At 35.9% G+C, this 20,588-nt stretch overlaps 1 protein-coding gene across 1 annotated transcript in view; it reads right to left on the minus strand.

Annotated features, from left to right (window-relative positions):
- EML6 (EMAP like 6) overlaps positions 1 to 20,588 on the minus strand; it is a 159,158-nt gene that overhangs the window by 89,484 nt on the left and 49,086 nt on the right. The window contains exons 3-7 of the mRNA XM_068939947.1: positions 15,833 to 15,992; positions 9,783 to 9,881; positions 7,574 to 7,642; positions 4,063 to 4,248; positions 2,218 to 2,353 (exon numbers count right to left, since the gene is read on the minus strand). Coding sequence (XP_068796048.1) covers positions 2,218 to 2,353; positions 4,063 to 4,248; positions 7,574 to 7,642; positions 9,783 to 9,881; positions 15,833 to 15,992 — 650 coding nt within the window. The remainder of the gene's footprint in view (positions 1 to 2,217; positions 2,354 to 4,062; positions 4,249 to 7,573; positions 7,643 to 9,782; positions 9,882 to 15,832; positions 15,993 to 20,588) is intronic.

Raw genomic sequence — 20,588 nt, forward strand, 5'->3', positions numbered from 1 at the left:
CAATTTTGCAGTCTTGCTTAAATCAGATTTTTACCATTAATGCAGACAATGATTTTACTTTGACAAATACATACCTAAAGGATTTAAAATCTTTCAAGACAAGATTTGGACAGTGTCCAAATTTTAGTTTTTAGAAATGAGTTAATGCATTAGTTTCTTAAAATTGTTTTCATTTGCATACAAATTTAAATGACAACTCAATTCACTCTCTGCAAAAGAAATTTTTTACTGCTTTAGCCATGATAGCAAGACAGACAGCAAGTGAGGTAGTAAGAATCAGTACTGCCTGTCTCTCAGCTCTATAGCTGCTGTTACGGTGTCTGGTTCTGAGCTTAGGTGCTCCCATCTAAGTAGTCTGTCTCTTCTCACTCAATAGCACCTCTAATGAGAATTTTCCTTCATTTAGCACTTCCTCATTTATCTTAACTTCCATCAAGATTACAATTCTTTCTTTAGATAACCTGCAGAAGAATACCTACATGCTCTTTATAGACAATGTGCTAGGCGTAGATGACCTTTATGACTAAATTATTGCTTTGTAAGGTAAGTCATTATTTTGAAGCAATAATTTTCCATCGAAGTTCTGATAACCAAAGTCAACTAGAACTAAGTGAAGTCAGCTAAGGTCAGTTTTGCACTGAGTGTGGACATATTCCAGGAAGCAATCAGAGCACAAAACTGCTCTGGTCCTCCTCCGGTCTCACAAATACATAGGATAAAGCTCCCTCCCAGGATCACTTCACAAGGAACCAAAGAGGTTGAATATGCACAAGTTTCCTGTGCTAGCATTGCCTTCTTTGTACAGCCCTGCATATAAATTACTCTGACTTTTATTAGGAACAGATCGCCTACAGGACTCATCTCAGCCAGAACGGTTATCCTTAACCATGGTTTTTACAAGTCTCGTTTCATTTACATCTTTGATTGTTTCCTTTTTTTTTTTTTTTCGCGGCAGAGTTTGGCCTCATGAGTTTCAAAGAGAGCCAGGATCCGTCTGTCCTGCATGCATAAACTTATTTCGTCATCATTTTTAGCAGGTATTTCTAAACTGACCAAACCACTGTAAACGCTCATAAGCAACTACTACTGTTTTCTCTAGAAATGAATATTAAACGCTATAACATTGGCTGCAAAAAATACATGAAGCCAGAATTACCCAGTGAGTGGGCTAATGGCCGGGTGCATTTGACAATTTTCTGAAGGCTAAATTCCAGCTCTGAGAGTCAACACTGGGGAAAACTGCTGGAGGCAAACTGGTGGAGGAATTGTTTAGCTAAGGCAGTTGGTAGTTTGCTTCTTGGATGTGCCTAGATATTGTAAATCTATGCATTCTGCAAGTATTAGAAATATCAGCCTATCTGGTTTAAGTAGGATGAAAAAAATAAACATAATGATCTTGTAACTAGATTACAGGCCAGAATACAGGTAATTGAGGAAAAAAAATTATCCTTCTTAGTGGCCTGCTGACTATTTCAACGGTAATGAATACTGCCTATAAATATATGTTAAGAAGCATGGGAAATTAATATTAACCATAAGAAAGCCTGCTCCAAAAAGCATACAAAGCCTACTTCAGGCCAGCAAAGAGACTGCTATACTCTCATTCCAATTGGTCTGCAGAACTCCTGAAAGACTAAAATGTTATTAGAGTTTGATAGAGGTAATCTCTATGGAGATTACAAGTGGTTTGGAAGTGGAATCATGACATAGGGTGATAACTAAGCATATAATAAACCTAAATAAGTTCAACAAATATGACAGACAAGACCTTAATATTAGCCTCGATTACATACACAAAGGTCTACCATTCCAAATGAACCTAATGGAGTGCTTAGATGCTCAGCATCTTTGAATATGAGCTTCCAGAAATCTCAATTAATTAAATGAATTGCAATTAATTAATTTAGTTAAAGCATGGTTAACTTCATTCACCTATCCTATTTGATTAATTGGTTTTTACTTATCTTCTTGTATTTGCACGCTGCTGAGCAGCAACTACAAGCATCTGTCTGTTTATACTCTGAAACATGGAAAACTCTTCAGGCTATGTCAGGCTACATCATTGTCAGAGAGAAAAAGGAATGCAGATCTTAAATGTAAATATCATCATTAAGTAAAATGTCAGCAATATGCAAAGACATTTACACTTTAAATAAAATTGTGTCATAATCCATTATTCAGTTGTGTCAAAATCCATTAAAGTAATAAGCTCATTACCTTTATATCCTTGTTCAGTCTCCCTGAGATCAATTTTAGTAATTGGTTTGAAATCGGTGTCCCATAAACGAATGCAACCATCTCTCCCTCCAGTGGCAAAACCTTCCTCGCAAGCATACATACTAAAAATTCCAGCCTGTTAACCAATAGTACAACAAGTTTTAAGGTTCTGTACAATTGATTTAAAAACACAAACACAAAGCAAATGTTTTTGAAGAGTCTCTTAGTAAAGGCTAGAAACTGCTAGGCAGAAAAATCTTGTCCATCCAGAAAGCAAATGAACAAACTGGGGGGACGCTTTTATTTGAAGTGCTCTCAGTTGCTGTGATTTATACAGGAAGTTTTGTACAAACACTAGTGATACAGAAGTGATATAGTGATATATCATTTGCGTGATTTAAATTTTGTTTAGTCAATGTTATTACAAGGACTATTGAGTATATAAGAGAACACTTAAAATAAATAGCTACCCAGAATAAACAAAAACAAGCAAACAAGCAATACAAATATTCTTACAGGTATGGAGATGACTGAGACATTGTTTCACGAATTCAGTCCAGGCTTCATTTGGAATCTGACAGGAACTGAAAGATTGTCAATTCATTCTCTTTGTTGAAAGAAAAGTTTCTGTTAGTTTGAATTTCTTCCTCACTTTTGATAGTATACCTCACTGTGGATGACTGTGATGTACTACATCGAAATATCTCATGAAATGCCTGTTGAGTCAGTATTTTATTATAAGGAAGACTTCTCAGGTAAGATAAAAGCCCTGTTTTCAAAGTGGCCTCGTTCAATGTCTTAATAAATTAATATTTCTAATAAATAATTAAATAGAGATAAAAAATTGGGCAGAAGAAACCATATTAGCCATGGCAAGATGCCATAATTTATACAGACAAAACAATGCACTGTATTGTAAGAGCTTGAATTTAATCATTCTAATGAATGTAAATAAAGTTCTGCAGAAAAGCTAAGAGGTTTATTGTTTGCCTCAGAGACTGCTATGTCATTGCAGTGGCACATAATCACAACTTGGCCATGACACTACAGTTCTACAACAAGTAATAAGTCCCACTGACTTCAGTTTGACTGCTTTCACAAACTAGGGATTACTCTCTCAGACACTCAGATCTAATTTGAAGAGTTACTATGATTCTTGATGCACTGCCAATATAACAAATTCTGGCAGGTCAGCGGTTAGTTTGTAGTATTGTTTCTGGCAAGATGCTAGAAAAAAAACTATAGAGACAACTCTTAGATTTCATATCACGCCCTGTAGAGAAAAACTCTTGTTTCTCTTTGTCCAAAAACCCATGCTGGAAGCTAACTGGCGTTAATTATTATTTTCAGAATACGCATCAGAGTCAGAGTGGAATTCACAGACAAACCAGGCTGACTCCACTCTGAGGCTTTGATGAAGAATCACTCTTGAACGCTGGGAATTTTAGTAGAGAAATTCTTTTTAAAATAAGATCACCTAGTTACCAACGATGTTTAAGTTCATAACTGAAACTACTTAATGTGCGAAAATGATATTTTAGATTTAGTCTGCTTGGTTAAATCAATGCTGTAAATAAACATCAGCAGTTCTGTCAATATCAGGCCAGCCCCTAGCATCTGTCTACAACATGTAAACAAAGTATAAAATTATATATAAGTTCTCAATTGCCGAACACTCTTAGCCATTCTTACAACCTGAAACAGATTAAAGTCTGCATAGATACTCCTTCAAGCCATTTTTCAATTCTGTTAATTATAATATAATAAATATAATATAATATAATAAATATAATAAATAATCTCAAACTGTTAATTTCAGAAATGGATGTTAAAAACACAACTTACGCTATGTGCTCCTTGAATTGTGCGGACTAAGTTTAGCCCTTTCCAAACATAGATGTCTCCATTTAAAGCGCCAGAGTACGTGATGTCTTCTTTTGCACATGCTAAACAAAGGATAGTTTGGAGATCCCCTGTTTTACCAAATATTCCTCTTTTTGCTGTCAGTGCATTTCCACACAGTGTCCAAAACTGTGAAATGTAAATGGCATATTAGGAAAAATTTCTGCAGCGTTTCTGTTTTTTCATATTAGTGTGTAGATCTTACAGATGTACATTCTTACAGAACAGTGTCCAGACATGTAAATGACTCCTGCATGCCTATCAGATTGCCTTTTATTAAAAAACATGGCTGCTTACTGAGAATGGGAAGGCAGATGCAGTGAGTTTGAGCACAAAACAAAATGATCAAAGCGAGGCACAATTCTGATTCACTGTTGATACACAGAATCACACAGAATGGTTGAGGTTGGAAGGGACCTCTGGAGATCATCTAGTCCAACCCGCCCTGCTCATGCAGGGTCACCTAGAGCACGTTGCACAGGATTGTGTCCAGATGGCTGCTGAGTATCTCCAGGGAAGGAGACTCCACAGACCTCTCTGGGCAACCTGTTCCAATGCTCAGTCACCCTCACAGTAGAGATTTTCCTCATGTTCAGATGGAGCTTCCTGTGTTTCAGTTTGTGCCCATTGCCTCTTGTCCTGTCGCTAGGCACCACTGAGAAGAGTCTGGCCCCATCCTCATACACTCCCCTTTCTCATTGTCTCACTCATGTTTTGCTGTGTGATGTCTAATAGAGTTCATGCTCACAGCCAGGAGTGTCCCATTTTACTTGTCTGCAAAACTTCAAATACAGCTACAGTTCTGGAGTAATACAATAATTGATTTTAAAAGAACTTAAGTGCCTGGATAAGCCGAACACTTCTACCTTTTTGCAATTCATTGGAAGAGATATGTCCCTCAAAACTACATTCACTGAGAAACCACCTCTTGGATGGACAGCTGCATATGCTTGTACATGGGGAAGAACAAAAAATTCAAATCCCACCTGTCTCAGAAGCTAGGGGGCCTAACTCTGGACAGCAGAGATTCAGCTCTGAGTCCACTTGGAACCCCCTCCTGGACTCACACTAAGAACATGATGGTGGTGGCTCTCTGGCTCGCTGCTTTAAGCAATAGTGCCTTCTCCATCTGAGATCTAACTTCAGTGCCTTCCACAGCCTGAACTTGCTCTGACTACCAAGCAATAGGATGCTTTGGGCATGGAATAGAGGTTTCATTCACTTTTACTCAAGACGCAGTAACATTCCGCAAAGAAGAATTTAAGATTGACTGGGCAAGAGAAAAGGAGCAAGCCAGAGCATGACTCTCGTGTGTAGCAATCACAGTTCTTATTTGGGAGCTGAGGAATCTAGGCTCCAAATTGTACACCAGAATAAATACATAAATAGATGAGGAAGCAGAGACTAGACACCAGATCTCCTTTATCTTAGAAGAGTGTCATTAGTGCTGGGCTAGAAAAATCACACTACTTCTTTGGGAACCAGTGAATTCTGAGTGAAATTTTTTTTATAGACATAATTTTACCAAGACAAGAGCAGCTATACTGTGCACTGAGCTTCCCCTTAAGGATCAGATCTTCCAGAGAAGGCAAAGTACTGAGGATCACAATTAGATGTGTGAGAGAAATGCTGAAATATCCAGCCCTGTCAGGACAAGGACGTTCTGGACACATGCGAAACAGAACTTTAAGTCCACGTGGCATAGCACAGCCCTGAATGGACTTGCCAGCTCAAATCTTTACTAGCAGAAGTGTCTGGCTTTGTGTTCCATTTCACAATAAAGAGTTCCTTTCAGAGGTTGGACAGGAATAGTAAAGTACTTGATAGAGATATTTAATATCTATCTCGTTGCCACTTTATAAGCCTACATCTTGTCGTAGCTATAAGCCCAATTTGAGGCCTTTTTCTCTATATTACTCCTGTAATATTCCTACAAAGCTGAATTTACAGAAAATTCTTGGATCAATGATTTTTATTTCAAATCCTTCTCTATTTATAATTCTATTAAATTTTCCCATTGCATCTTAATATAATACAATTTATGAGAATGCAGAGGGAATATTTCCCCCAGGGCTTTCTTAGTGTAAGTAAAATATACAGATCCCTCACTTCTGGTTAGCTGCAAAAGGGCAAGAGAGTAGGCAGCAGAGTATGGAAATGGGGGAAGGAAGGATTCTGAGCTTGGTCTGAGACTCCCTAGCTACCAGGCTTTCCCACCGTTTCTAACGTCTGCTCAGCCAAATGAGCCAGTAGAAGAACTGAAATGCTAAAGGAATAACTGCACTATTCCCAAGTATTAGTCCCAATTCTCAAAGCCATACAATTAATTTAGAGCAGAAGCTGTTCTTCGCCTTATTTGTAAGTTAAAGCAATTGTCACATTCCCACAGCCTTATAATGAAAGGCAAGTATGTCGGCTATTGCTTGAGCAGGAGAACATCTAATCATGAAGCATTCCAACTCACCCTCCCTCCTTTAGGAGGGGGAATGCCTTTATCTATCTATCCATCCAAAGGCACACCTTTATCTGTAGGTATACACCAGTTTGCCTGGTATTACGCACGCTCAGGGTAACTATGCCCATTTTAAACATAACGCAGGTGCCAAAGACAGGTTTTGGAAAGCAGCTTGTGGAATACAGCAGATGGTATCACTTCTGCCAAAACCACCTACAGTTTGAAAGTGGTGGTGGTTTTAAGGGCACAAGCTTCTCAGTAACCAGAACTAGAGATATTAACTCATTTCCTAAATTTCTAGTTAAAGCTCTTCCCACCCCAGTCATGTGAAAAAATTGCCATCTGTTAGGAATGTTTTTGATGAAAGCATGAGGAAAATAGAAACTTGCAAGGAATACTGGCAAACAGAAGGATTTCTCTCTAAGTGTTTAACATGAATGAGAACGTTTTATACTAAACTTGCAGTGTGTACCTAGTTTTATACTTAAAACCACCTCTAGAAAAGCACTTATAAGGGAGCAAATGGTGGAGCTCTGGAGTTTTCACCTGTTCATCTAAATTCTGCATGTCCTTCTCCGCGGTATAAACACTGGCAGCACTACAGGCCAAACAGAAGCTGATACAATTCAGACTTCTAACTTCTACAATTTTTGCTGTAACTATTCAGTGTTCCTTTGTGAGGCTTGAAGAGAGAAATCACCAAAGGCTTTCAGAGCCAATTGTGGTGGAATGGAGAGGGCAGAACCCTAAAATTAGGAGTATGTAATGACGAGAGTTACACTAAATGACCTTTCAACTTTGCTTGTTAAGTTGTTCTGCACCTCAGTCACAGCTGAACGTCTAAACTGGCTGCAAGCAAAAATTTCTGATAAAATGTTCACAGATTAAACAAAGAAAAATATAAACCACCTTACATTTAAAGCTCTCCTATAAAAGAGGACAAATTACTTTCAAGACATTTATTTTCTTTATAATAAAAAAGCAGTAAAAGCTATTTACCTTTATGTGTTTTACTCCACAGCTAACAACTCTGTTTGGCTGATATTGATCCCAGGATATATCAAATATCTGTTAAGAAATATGGTAAGCTGGTATCTTGAATAATACAATAATTGCATCTAGGCTCGGTTTGCTTTTATGCATTTTTAGGCATCGTTCATGTTACCTTTTATTACTAAAAATGAAAGCACAATATTTAGGTAATTTTGGAATATTATGAATGAACAAATATTATGAATTAAGGCAAATATGCAGGCTTCCTCATATAGTTCTGCCAGCACATCTCACTCCTAACTTCAGACTGCCAAGCTATTTTTGAACAAACAATATTTACTGTCTCAAATAAAACAGGAGTTACAGTGAGAGCTAATGTTCCTCAGGTTTAGAAACAAAACACTGCTACATTTATCTTTCTTCATCAGGTTAGGTAAAAGGTACAGTATCTAATTTAATTTGAATACCAAAAGACCTCAGTGACATGATGGGTGAATGTCACCCATCTAAAGTAATTTACAGAGTTAAAATTGTATTTTTCATTTTCATTAATGTTACATTTACATTTATAACAGCATATAAGGATGCTTCAAATTTGAGTATCAGATCCTATATACCTTACCAGAACAAACTTACAGTGAATTCTCTGACTATGGGATTATGCCAAAAGAAAAATGTTGCATAAAGTTTGGAAATAAAAAGTTTGTATTTAGGCCCAGATTTTCAACAGCACGTCATTTTTAGACTTTTCACCTCTGGCATTTAAGTCTTTAGGATGTCCCAGCTGAGAACCAAAAAAGTTACCACACTCATTAATTACTTTTGGATACATACAGCTGCAAATAAAGACAATGGGAATATTTTCTGCTTTTAGCTCTTTAGTCGCTAAGTATAAATCACCAAAGAATTTCAATCAGCTTACAGGAATATATTATCTTAAAATGACCCACCATTAATTTGATATGTTTGAGAGCACTGCTTTCCTACCAAATATTACTATTTTTATTTAAATTTTATTAGAACATACATGATAGTCTACCTTTGGAAATGCCTTATGACACCTGTCCACTTAATCACCAGAATTTGTGACCTAATCAGATAAGCATTCTTTCCCACTGCAAAGTCTTGTGTTTCTGGTTGTGAAGGTCTAATGAAATTAAAATTTGAGTACTTCTTGTCTGTCTTGCAGTTTTCTGCTAATTCAGAACCTGATCTCGTACCTACTGAGGTCAGTAGCAAAACTTCCACTGAAGTAATTGAGAAGTGAATCAGTTCTGAAAGAATAGATTTGAATAAAGAATAAGATTCTGTTGTGTTGTGAACTTTGTAAGTAAAAATGAAACACTAGATTCACCCAGATGATACAAAAGATGCAGATAGACTGTAGGTTCACACATACCATAAGGAAGGGTTTAGTCTGCTGCTCTGCTTAAGCATATTCTATTATATATAAATACTCCAACATATGTAGTAAAATACTACAACATTTTAATAACATTATAGTATATTATAATATAATAATATGCACAGGAAAAAAGTTGTGAGATTGTATTCATTATATATTTTAGCGTATGCATGTTTGTGCTTCTATATGCTGGGGAGTTTGTTGCTTGTGCTAAAATTGTTCAAACATTTCCTAATCCTGAGTAATATCCTAAACACAGACCTGCCCAGTTTTCATGTTTACTTTGTTTATTATGTAATAATAATAAAGAAGATAATTGAAGAAGAAGAAGAATAAATAAAGAATAATAAAGAAGATAATTTACTTGAAGATAATTGATATAAAAGGAACATTTTTCCTAATTATATTCTTCCTACGGGTAACTATCTTGAGAAAATACAAAAGGGAAGTAATTAAACTCTCCTTGAGGACAAAATGTCCTTTTGACATATTCAAAAAGAACATTATCTTTGTCCAGTGAGCTAGCATTTCACGTCTCATATAAAGAGCTATAAATCATCCTAATCAGTGTGTAATCTCCTCCCTAGGCTTGCTAGACAGCCAGCTCAAGAATCCATCATGTGTCTCATTTACTATCATCGAGTGTTCTGCTATGTCTGGCATTACTGGAAAAAATAGCTTATTCAATATTTTAAAAGCTAGGTAGAATGATCAAATTATCTTTGCCTTAACTTGATATAAACAAAAATTATTATAAAAACACTTTTATAACTCCCAGACAAAATTCAGATAAACCCTTTATACAATTACCCTGTCTGAATGGCCTGTAGCTGTTGCCAGTAGTTTTCCTCTCTTCCAGTCCCAAATACACACTGTATTTTTGGCATCCAGCCCCACTGAAGCTAAACGCTAAGAAAAAACAACAAAAATCCAGTTAACAGAAAATCAACTCAAAAATTAGTTTACTCCAGTTCAGTTTATTACCTGTGACTAGTGTTTGAACTACATTGCTAAAGGCACCATCAAGATACTCATGTTAATCATTTGTTCCTTAGAATAAGCACTGAAATGTCTAATTTTTCTAAAGACTCAAGTTATTAATTTCAGGTTACCAATGTCTCAAACACAATTCTTACCATGAAAGCAACTGAAGTGCTTCTTTCAGGTGCACAGCACTTTAACAATTTCAGCTATTGACCTGATATTAAGAGTGAACATGAAATAAAAGCACTCACCTTTTCCAAATATTAACCAAGCTTGTTTTATTCTCATTTTGTTAAGTTTCAGAAGCAGAATTGGATATACCTTTAATAATTCTTTTATATAACTTACCACAGCGAATCACCAATTAAAATAATAATTGTAATTCTTTAAAATCTCAGTAGTGTGGGAAAGAAAAGCAACAAAATAAGATCGAAGGGAAAATCTTTCTGTCTATGCCAAATTTATTAGACAGTAAATAGCCAGGTAGGCTCTGACTGCACCACAGTGTTGATGATAAGTACTTGAATAAGCAGGGAAGGGAAAAAAAGGTGCACTGTATACATCTACAACATACCCAGAAGATTGTGGACGTTGCTAAGATTTTTCCTTCCCCAGTGATTGTGCCCATTATGTCCAACAGTAGGTGGTTTCCAACAGGTTTTTATGTTAGGTGAGAAATCTTTTGACTGTCAAGGCCAGAGACTATGGAACTGGGTGTCATTGTTTGTACCAGTGTGAAGACTAGGCTAGCACCAAATATACTTTAACTGTATATATGGGTACGATGCATGAGTCCAATTCATGTCAGTAATATGAATATGCCTGAGTAACTTACAGCATGAGAAGATGAGAGATTATTTTCATAAGAAATGATTTGGTAGCTCTTAAAGCTTCTTAAAAAGTCATATCCGTTGTGGTACCATAAGCAATAGAGTCCACCTGAAGCTCCTAAGCATCTTGCTCTGTCATAGGAAAGCTCGCACTTCAAGAACATGCAGTAATCGAAATCTTTCTTTTGTTCTCAGAGATGGAGATTAGCAGACGAAACATCAGGTTCAAATAGACATATAGCTGAGATATAACACTGACCAGACCTTTTTCTTGAAGACTTGCTTAAAAAAGGTAAGACTTGCAAACTGAGTATCTGTACTGCAAGCTTCCCTTAATTAGATGTCCACTATTTTTTGTCATCTCAGCTTTTCAGCAGCCAAATTGTTAAAAGTTTGGAGACTTTTGTGTAATTACAAAAGAATTGATCCAGGAAAGAAAATAAGTGTAATTACCAAAGACTTCTTAAAATGCTGTATTGGAAAAAGTACTAATTGCTGCAAGGTTATCAATCAAGTGTTAGATAACTAAGAGAGGAAACCATTATTCAAAAAGAAACAAAAGGCTCCAATTTTCACTCTGCAGCAAAATAAATCAGAGATAAAGTACTCCATGCCTTTTCATGCCATTTATAAGCATAAAAACACAATGCAGTAAAAATACAAATGCAATTTCCTTAAGAGAACTGCTATTAAAAGTCTCTGCTTTAAAAGCAGTAGTTACCCATGTACCCTCCATTGTCTTCTGAATAGTTGCAGTTCCTTTATTTAAGAGCAATGAAATATATCCTTTTTAACTTTGGCTTCTCAGGAGTTAAACCAACACATGTTATGCCTAATGCAACAGCTGAACTCTGCCTAGTGAATAATGCATAACTCAAGCAATATCCTGAAGAAGGTGTACTAAGCAATATTGTATTGATGAAGAAAATAATATAACTATTTACAGACGTACTGCAAGTTTCTCTGAGTACAATTTCTTATATTGTCTTTCGCTAAAATAAAAACACCTGAGGCCTTGTTAAACCAAACTGTGAGAAGCTAATGCAGAAAATTGCAAGATGCCAAGTATTCAAGACTTTCTGATGACACATTATATCACAATCTCTTTGGATAGTCTCCGTATGTGAGTCTCTGAAATGGTAGCCAAAGATGGGTTCAAAATTTTGAGTTCTGTCATTATTTCAACTGTATATACCTCAGATGTGTACTGAATATGCACATTTAACCTAAGACAATATACTTTTTTTATCACACCTATGATAACGAAGGGAAAATAAAATCGGATATGTAGGGAAAAATGTTTATGCCAGTTGTCACAATCAAAGTATTTCATTTACCTTGAGAAAGGACTGTTATTGCAGCACAAAATATCTTTTATTTGCCCTTGAGCAATCTATGCCTACCCATAGTTTTGTATGTACTGATGAGAACATAAAATATTTTTCATGGAATCTTCAAGGATTCTAACTCTTTTTCACTTCTTTTATACTGTTCTTTTCACCATGGAAACCATGGCAGCACTTACAGTATCTTTTACATTTGTCATTTTAACAAGACCTGAACTGTAACTCCCAGTCAGGAAATTACCACTAGCAGGGTAGGTGGACAGTGGAAAATTAGAGGAAATTAAGAAACACTTTACATTTTCTTTTAATTTAGGCCTACTGAGGTAGTTGTCCTGCTGGCAGGAAAGAAAAGTAATAAATGCTGAACTTCCTTTTGGTTCAAACAATTACACTTTTAAAAATACTCTTTTTATTATTTTATTAAAATGCTCCTCTTATTAAATTTGACAGAACTCTGTTGACAGAACTACCAGAAGAAAATACCTGCCAAGTAGCTAATGCACATAATTAAACAATGATTGTTAAATCTATACTGATTTAGACGGTCTGGCTAAAGAAGCCTACTGCTGCCTCATGGAAAATTTAGAAATTTAAGTATGTCTTATTGCAGCGCCCTCCTTACTTCATTTCTTTTTTAAAAAAAAGTACACAAAGAGTCCTTCTGAAACAACTCAGAACACAAACTGAACTGTTTTGGTGAAATACTTCTGTATGAAAAACATTAGCTTTGTAGGTAATTCTGTGAAGGATAGATTTTAGTACTTCTGTGGAGAAACTGCAGTTAATTTCTGGTTCAACAAAAGACAGGCTTAAATATATGCAAACTGACAGCTCTTCATTAAACACTGGAACAAGATTCACCTTCCCCCCTGCCAAATGTACTCTCCTGACCATAAAGGAAAATGTCCACAAACTAAAATATATATTCTCAAACAGCAACAGTGCCGGCAAGTGCGTCAGGTATTCAGCTCCCATTAGCATTTTTAAAATACAGTTAATTAATTACAGATAATATTCACAGGAATTTTATTCAAAATGTATTGGTCTTTGAATTTCAAAGCCTTATTACATAAAATAAAGGATGCATGTAAGCTATGCCCAGATTTAAGCTGCATATTAATCTTCTCTGTATACTATAAATGCTAACAAAAACATATTGGTTACTCTCCATCTTTACTGTTCAGTTTACCCTCCATCACCCACTTTGTGGTAAGTTATGCCAGGGAAGCACTGCAAAGACACCTCATCTGTCTCCATGCAGTGCTAGCTAATGTCCAGCAGGGCATAATAATTCAGAACAAATTTACTTGGATGTCTGAAACAGACACCTCAGAGTTTGTGGTAAAAGGAGAGCTAATTAACTTGGCTAAAATATAAATGCAGTTCTGCTGTTTTGGGACCCACACTAAATCCACACAATGGAGCTGTGCAGCTCTCAACACAGCAGCTCTCCTCGGAACCAGAAGCTGTAGACATCTGAGCAGGAGGAAGCCAAGCTGACTTTATGGCAATCTAGCTCAGGTCAAGAAGCAGTAGAATTGCCTGGGCTTTTCCTCAGTCTCTGTTAATTTAGAAAGTAGATAGCTGGCAGAGGTAAGATAGAGACCATATATTTCCTAATGCACCTATACGATACATTTTTGTTGAATTTATTTGTGTTTTGGAAGTCAAATAAGTAGCTTGCTTGGATATTAATCGATATTCAACATAAAAAGCATGAAAGGTATGCATTTGAACGAAATGTGTGAGCAATGCATGTGAAGTCTGTTTAGTCCTACCACAAGATGTCAATACCCTAGGGTGACTGCTGACTAAATAAAGTGGAACTGCTAGAAGCTTTGAACTCCACATACTCAAAGTCCACATCCATGCTGACATCTTCTCTATCGTGCCCTTCAATTTTGGCTCAGCACAGCAGCTTCTCCTGCAAAGCCAATAAGAGCAGCAAAAAGCCAACGTAAATTATCAATATTTATGTTTTCCAGCATTGGCCTTTCTCCAGATATAAAAGCGTTCTGTGTAACTTTTCATTTCCAGAGTAAACTGCAACTTCTCCAATATGTCCAGAAATAGAATGTCACTGTTCTGCAAGGTCAATACAGCAGCAAGTTCAGTTTTTAACTACAGCTAGGTACTTACCAGGATTTTCAGAAGAGCCTGCACCTTTACCTCATACAACCGGGCTCTTTGGTGACTCTTTATTCTCATTTAGTGCTTAAATAGGTTAAAAAAGTTTATCCACAGCTCTTTAAAAATTAAAACTAAGAGAAAAATTTAAGAGCAGGTATTTCTGAATGAACAACATCTTAAAAATACAGCATTAGAAATTCTGGTCTCTTGATCTGGGGGTTTTCTCATTTGATTTTACACTCCACACTTCACAGGAACACCTTTCTTTTTTAATGAGAAGCGGCACATGAGATTTCAAAGGAACTGGTTTTCCTTTAAGAAAACTAGAGGGAGAGGTTTGAAAACTAGGCTTAAAATAGAAAGCTGTTTCCAATTTTTAATGAGGAAGTATAATCCATAGTGCTGCTTACTAATTCAGGTTACCGAATGCTTGCAAAGCATGTGAAAGGGAATTGCTCATGTCAGTGTCCTTCCTTTCAGACTAATATTTACACAGAATACACATAAGCTAATGCACAATCGAAAGTACTTTTGTTTCACGTGGGAATACAGTTTATACATCGTACATCCAATTCTGATCTCAGAAAGTGTCATACACTTGGTCTCACTTGATCAATGGAAGCGTACCTAGGCATATGATGGTAAAGCGTTTCCCAACAGAAGCACAGATAACTGTTCACTGCACAATTTTAAGCAAATTATCTAAATGCAATTCTGCCCCACAGGAATTTAATTCTGAGGTATACAAAGACATGCAAGAATCAAGAAGAGAACTACACTGTTGTGTGAAGGACCTGCACAAGAATCAGCTAATCTTATGAGTGTCCCTGAAAATATTTTAGCAACAAACTGTAAAGTATGACCACAGTGTTATATTAGAATACACGTTCAGTGACAACGTTGCAGTTAATTTTCATAGAACTATGAATGTGAAATATTTCTCTTTTATGTGAATCCTACATATATTTTCCTCCTACTTCATTCACATTTGAATGTTTTTAGTCTACTAGGTCTCCTCTAGAAAAAAATTCAGTGCAGTTAGATGTAGTTCACCATTTATTCATATTTTAATTCTGTCTCAAAATATCATATAATCATATTGCACAAAGCCGCACACTCTGTTTACTAACTCCCTTATTCAATTAAATTGACTGTGCACCCCAGCCAATGAGATTCTCTTAGCAGTGAGATTACTGGAGTGCCTCTGCCAAAAAAGCAACAGGATTGTGAGGACTCTGCCAGGAACTGATCTCTTTGAGCAGCAGGTGATAAGTAGGTGGTGAAGCTATTATATTTGAGCCATGGAGGGCCATTTCTACTAGGGATATTTGTCCAATACCCAATGACTCTTGAATGCTAGGCTGTGATTTTGGACTCAAAAACATTTTCTTTGAAAGAGATATATTTGCAGTATTTAAAATCTATACCTACATTAAAAATGTCACTGCAATAGGAGTTTCAATACTACAGCAATATGGCAACCTAAACATACAGAATACTTCAATGTGTAAATCTCCTAGGGTCAGGAATCAAACTAAATTCAAAATATAGAAAAAGAAGATATACAAACCTGGCCATCTGAATCAAAAGCTAAGCAGGCAACCCCATGTGTATGTGCATCCTTAAGAACAGAAACAGTCTGTACATGGTAGGAATCCCAGATGCAAATGTAAGGGTCCTTCCCAACCTGCCCCGTAGCTACTAAAGTTTTATCCGGGTGAACTGCAAGGCTGAAACAGAACACAGTTTAAATTGTAATTCACTTTCTGAATCAGGAAAACGGTATAAGATGCACAAATGAAACTGAATATTAATTTCCTTACTTTTCAGTTTTCAAAAACTTCAGCTCCTTTAGATTTATTGGACTGCTCATACCAACTATATTCAAAATTCAGTCTACCACACTATTTGCCTCTAACGTAAAGTAACACGTTCAACTGAGATATACATGATCAGTGCAGAATACTATTTATCACATAGTAAGATTTAACTAGAAACTGTAAGGAAACATAACCAGAGAATTTCTAGATATTTCTGTTTGATTGATAAGATCACAAAAGATCACACGGACTATTACCTTAATCTTTAATAGCGTTATAACATCAGAGGCTAATTTTCAACAATTTATTCTTTACACATCAACCATCAATATTCTGAATCAGTATTCCCAAAAATACAGACCAGCGCCTGAATAAAGTATATTTTTCTCAATTAATAAAACTACATGCAAGAAATTCTCTCATCATTATATGTTTAAAGATGGTGACCTCAGAGGACAAAAGAACCAAACTGATCCTCCTGTATTTGAAAAAATATATATATATGTATTTATAGATCTACCTTTAGTCACTCCTCCCTCCAAAGGAGAAGTAAAATTTACTGTACCTGTGTCAGTTTAGCTAATTTTCTCTAACAGTCAGTTACAGATTGTACTTTCCACAAAAACTGCCACATCAAATTATTTATATTGGTTAAATTCAAGAAAAGTAGAAATGTTTCAAAAACTGTTTTGCTGGTTTTCAATGGTTAACTCCACTAGTGTTCAGAATACTTGCTTTGACCATCTCTTTATTACATATTTATTAAACATACACCGCTCAGTATTCTCAATTTTCTGTACTACGTGTTGAATATTGAGTGGTACATGTTTTAATAAATAAATAAATAAATTTGTACAGAAAACACACACAGTTCCCACGTCTGATAAATCTACGTACTAGAGATAATGGGGCCTCTCATTTGTTATCTGGCTTTATCTTTACTACCTGAAATTCTTTAAGTCTAACTCCTAACCATTTTTATTTTTCATGTGAGGAGTATTTTCTATTTACTGTAAAAGTTAAATTCAATCTTAAAAATTCAGTCTTAAAGCTTTATATTTTGCGCTTTATTTCTATTATTTCCAAAATATATTTCTGTTCACAATCATGGAAGCCTCCACCACACACACAGTATCTTTCTCTCTTATGCCTGCATAGGTTTGAACACTTAATCTTTGATTCCATTTTGTAATGTTGGGAGCATTTCTTTTAGATGTCAACCATTTTCTGAATTATGCAGCAATATCATTTTAAAAATACTTTATATTTTGCTCATCACACATAGCAGATTTTTAGTGTAACACAAAAAAGACAAAAGGCTACCATTCAGAAAACTTCATCCCACATTTGCAAAATGCAGGCTATCAGTAGTGACAGTACCAGAAACTGCTCTTTGCACTAGTCCTGAGCTATTGTCAAGCTATCCTTCAACACTGGAGGCATTCTTTTTGATGGAACCCAGAGGATCTCTCTTGAAAATCTAGCCTGGAGATGTTAATAATAAAAAACCCTCCCTAAGGTAATATGAATACAAAGATGGCTTAAAAGTATTATCCAGGAAATAAATTAGAATAAATGCCTGAATATGTGAGCTACAGATGGGATAAGGCAAAACATCCTATTAATAAATTGACATTCAACAGATGGCTTACAGCAGCTGCATATTTCTTCTATCCCAGCAGCAGAAAATATTAACTATTAAGAAGAATTCATCAAATTTATCAAAAAACTTAACAAAGTCTTAAAAACATAAGTATTCATTTTTTTCTCATATTAAAGAATAATTCAGGCAAAAAGAACAATTACACGACAATGCCCAATAATATCATTCCATCTCAATTACTAGAAAAAATGTATATTGGATAAATGACTAGATTATCAATTTCTATGAAATAAACAGTAACCAATTTAAAAATGCTTTGTAATTTTACAATTTTCCTTTTGATTAATCACATTTTTAATTTTCATTATTTTTTACATTAAGCGTACACAACAGTGTAGCTTCAAAGGCTTGTACTACTTATATGTTCGTAGGAACAAGATCTAAGCATGGACACAGAGAACTAAAACTGTGCTCCTGCACAGTTCATGTCTTTTCCCTCCTTCATAAGCTTGAATTCCACTTTTTCCTGCGGGTCAGACAGCTCACCTCAATTCTAAACCTTTAAGGGGGATAAAGGGTGACTCCACCATACTTAATCTGTGATACCTAAAATTACATTAGAACACTTTTCTTCAATGATAAGAATGTAGAAACCAGATGGAAAAGATTAGCTAACTCAGTTAATCTATATCACTAGAACGAATCGGAATTGAAGCTCAATTACATCTACCACTCTTTTGTACAGTTTGGTTTCACATACTAGAACCTCCTATCCTACCTCTCCTATTTCCATTCCTGATTAAGAACAAGAACACATTTCTTACAACATAAATGTGTCTACACTGAACATGTCTCTTGCTTGTTTTACCATTTTTTGAAATTTGAACTTAAATAATGGGGCATCTAAAATTAGGAACTAATATCAATTTTTGGCATCTAAGTAAGTAGTCTGATTTTTCAGAACTTGTAAGCACATTCAGCTCCCTTTAACAGCCTTTAAAATGCAATCTAGCTGCCTACGTTCAGTCTGGCTGTTAGATAACCAAGTATTTATTTTTGGCAGACAGAACAGAAATGAGGAAATGAAGTATAATTTCAAGAACTAATGCTGGCGAGTGTTTGAATACCTGTATATATGGTCTCCATGTGAATCAAAATATACAAATCATATGTGCAATAACACAACATCTTTCCAATGTGGGTGACATACCCATGCCCAATATGTCTATGTCTTCAGAGTATCTGATTTCCTGCTGGCATAAGTTCTGTGCCCTTCCACAGCTTGTAAAAATCAGCATATACTTCACTGCTTCTGTTTTAAAATCTTAAGTGCATTTCTTCAACCTTTCTAAGAAAATGCCCTATGCTATATCTAAGCCTTTTGTGATGCTACCATATCACTAAGTGCATCACCAGAGAGTACTGAAATACCACGATAATCAGCATAGCATGAAAATGTGATTAGAATACAATATATATTTAAACCACAGCAACATATAATCTAGAAAAAACATTATTAGGGAATTATTTTATGTTCTTCTCAATAAGAAGAACAGTTAGAAATACAAACGCCTTGATTATGCAACCAGATAATTTTATGCAAATGACAGTCAACTGGTCTGTGGATATCTGCTTGAGATCCATTAGTATAAGTCAGAGCTGTTCAGCTAACGCGCATGGTTGGACCACTGCAGACTTACCATCTTTGAGCAATTTATGATTTTCTTCGCTCCCTCACCTCCTGCCACACAACTTTACCTGCCTAAGCTGGTCCTCCCTCGCTCTGCTCACTCAGAAGAGTTTGCACAGTCCTATCACTGGATGTACATTTGCAGACTTACTCTCAGAACTAAGGGCACATAAGAGCGCCAGTACCTAACAAAAAAAGTATGAAAAATAAGACATTTCTCTTAAAATTAATGCAGATAATTCATATATTTTTCCCACAAACACACTATACAAACTATACGAGGAAAGGCTTTGCTATAAAGGAGCAGCGAGAGCAGAGAATTGCTCCACAAGGGAAGATGAGCCCAGTACGACGAAGGCACCGGCAGTGCCCTCATTGACCACGGTGTAGTTCCCCAGGATCTGAGCAGGATAGGAAGAGCAAATTTCCCAAGAAATTTTTTTTCCATACCTCCCAGATTTGTGGGAGAAGAAAGTGGACAACGTCTTGCTAAAGAGTTGGGCTAGAAAACAGAAAGCTTAAAAGTAGCAACTATTGCTGCTGTCACTGCTTGCTCATAGTGGCATTCACTTCCCTACACATCTTAACCTTCGCTCTGTGGGAACAATAACAGAGCAGACAGATACATGTGTAAGGTACAGGGCAGTTGATCAACTGGGAAGATCAATCTGGGAAGTGTGTACTGTTCCCTTCCTTCCAGGAAGGAAAAAAAAACATGGAGATTTCTGGCAGTCTGCTCTTATGAGCAGCTGAGTACTTTTGTGGATGCATAAAAGTGTGAATTCCAAAAAGCACTCAGACATGTTTCCAAAAAAATGTCATTAATAAAAGTGTTTCACAGGCACTTTTTTTAAACAAATAATCCATTTAAGATGAAATAGTAAACTTTAGATAATATTTAACATTACATTTTATTAATAAAAAGAACTGTTTGGAAAAAGATATTTCAGGGAACGTTTCCTTTTCCTTCCCTGATCAACAGTTATGAATCTAGCATCCAAGGCTGGAACCCTGTTAATTTAGGTTAATTAAACATGCCAGTCATGTGTTCTGGTAGAGTTTGATGAAACGCTTTATAAAAGTCATTAGTGAATCCATCTGGTCTGGGGGCCTTGCCAGATGGTAAACTCTTACTACCTCCGCAATTTCTGTTGCAATAATATCCCTCTCCAAGATTCTCTTCTCTTTTATAGCCACATCAGAATTTCAAGGG

Source organism: Struthio camelus, chromosome 3 (assembly GCF_040807025.1).
Source record: "Struthio camelus isolate bStrCam1 chromosome 3, bStrCam1.hap1, whole genome shotgun sequence".
Lineage (NCBI taxonomy): Eukaryota > Metazoa > Chordata > Aves > Struthioniformes > Struthionidae > Struthio > Struthio camelus.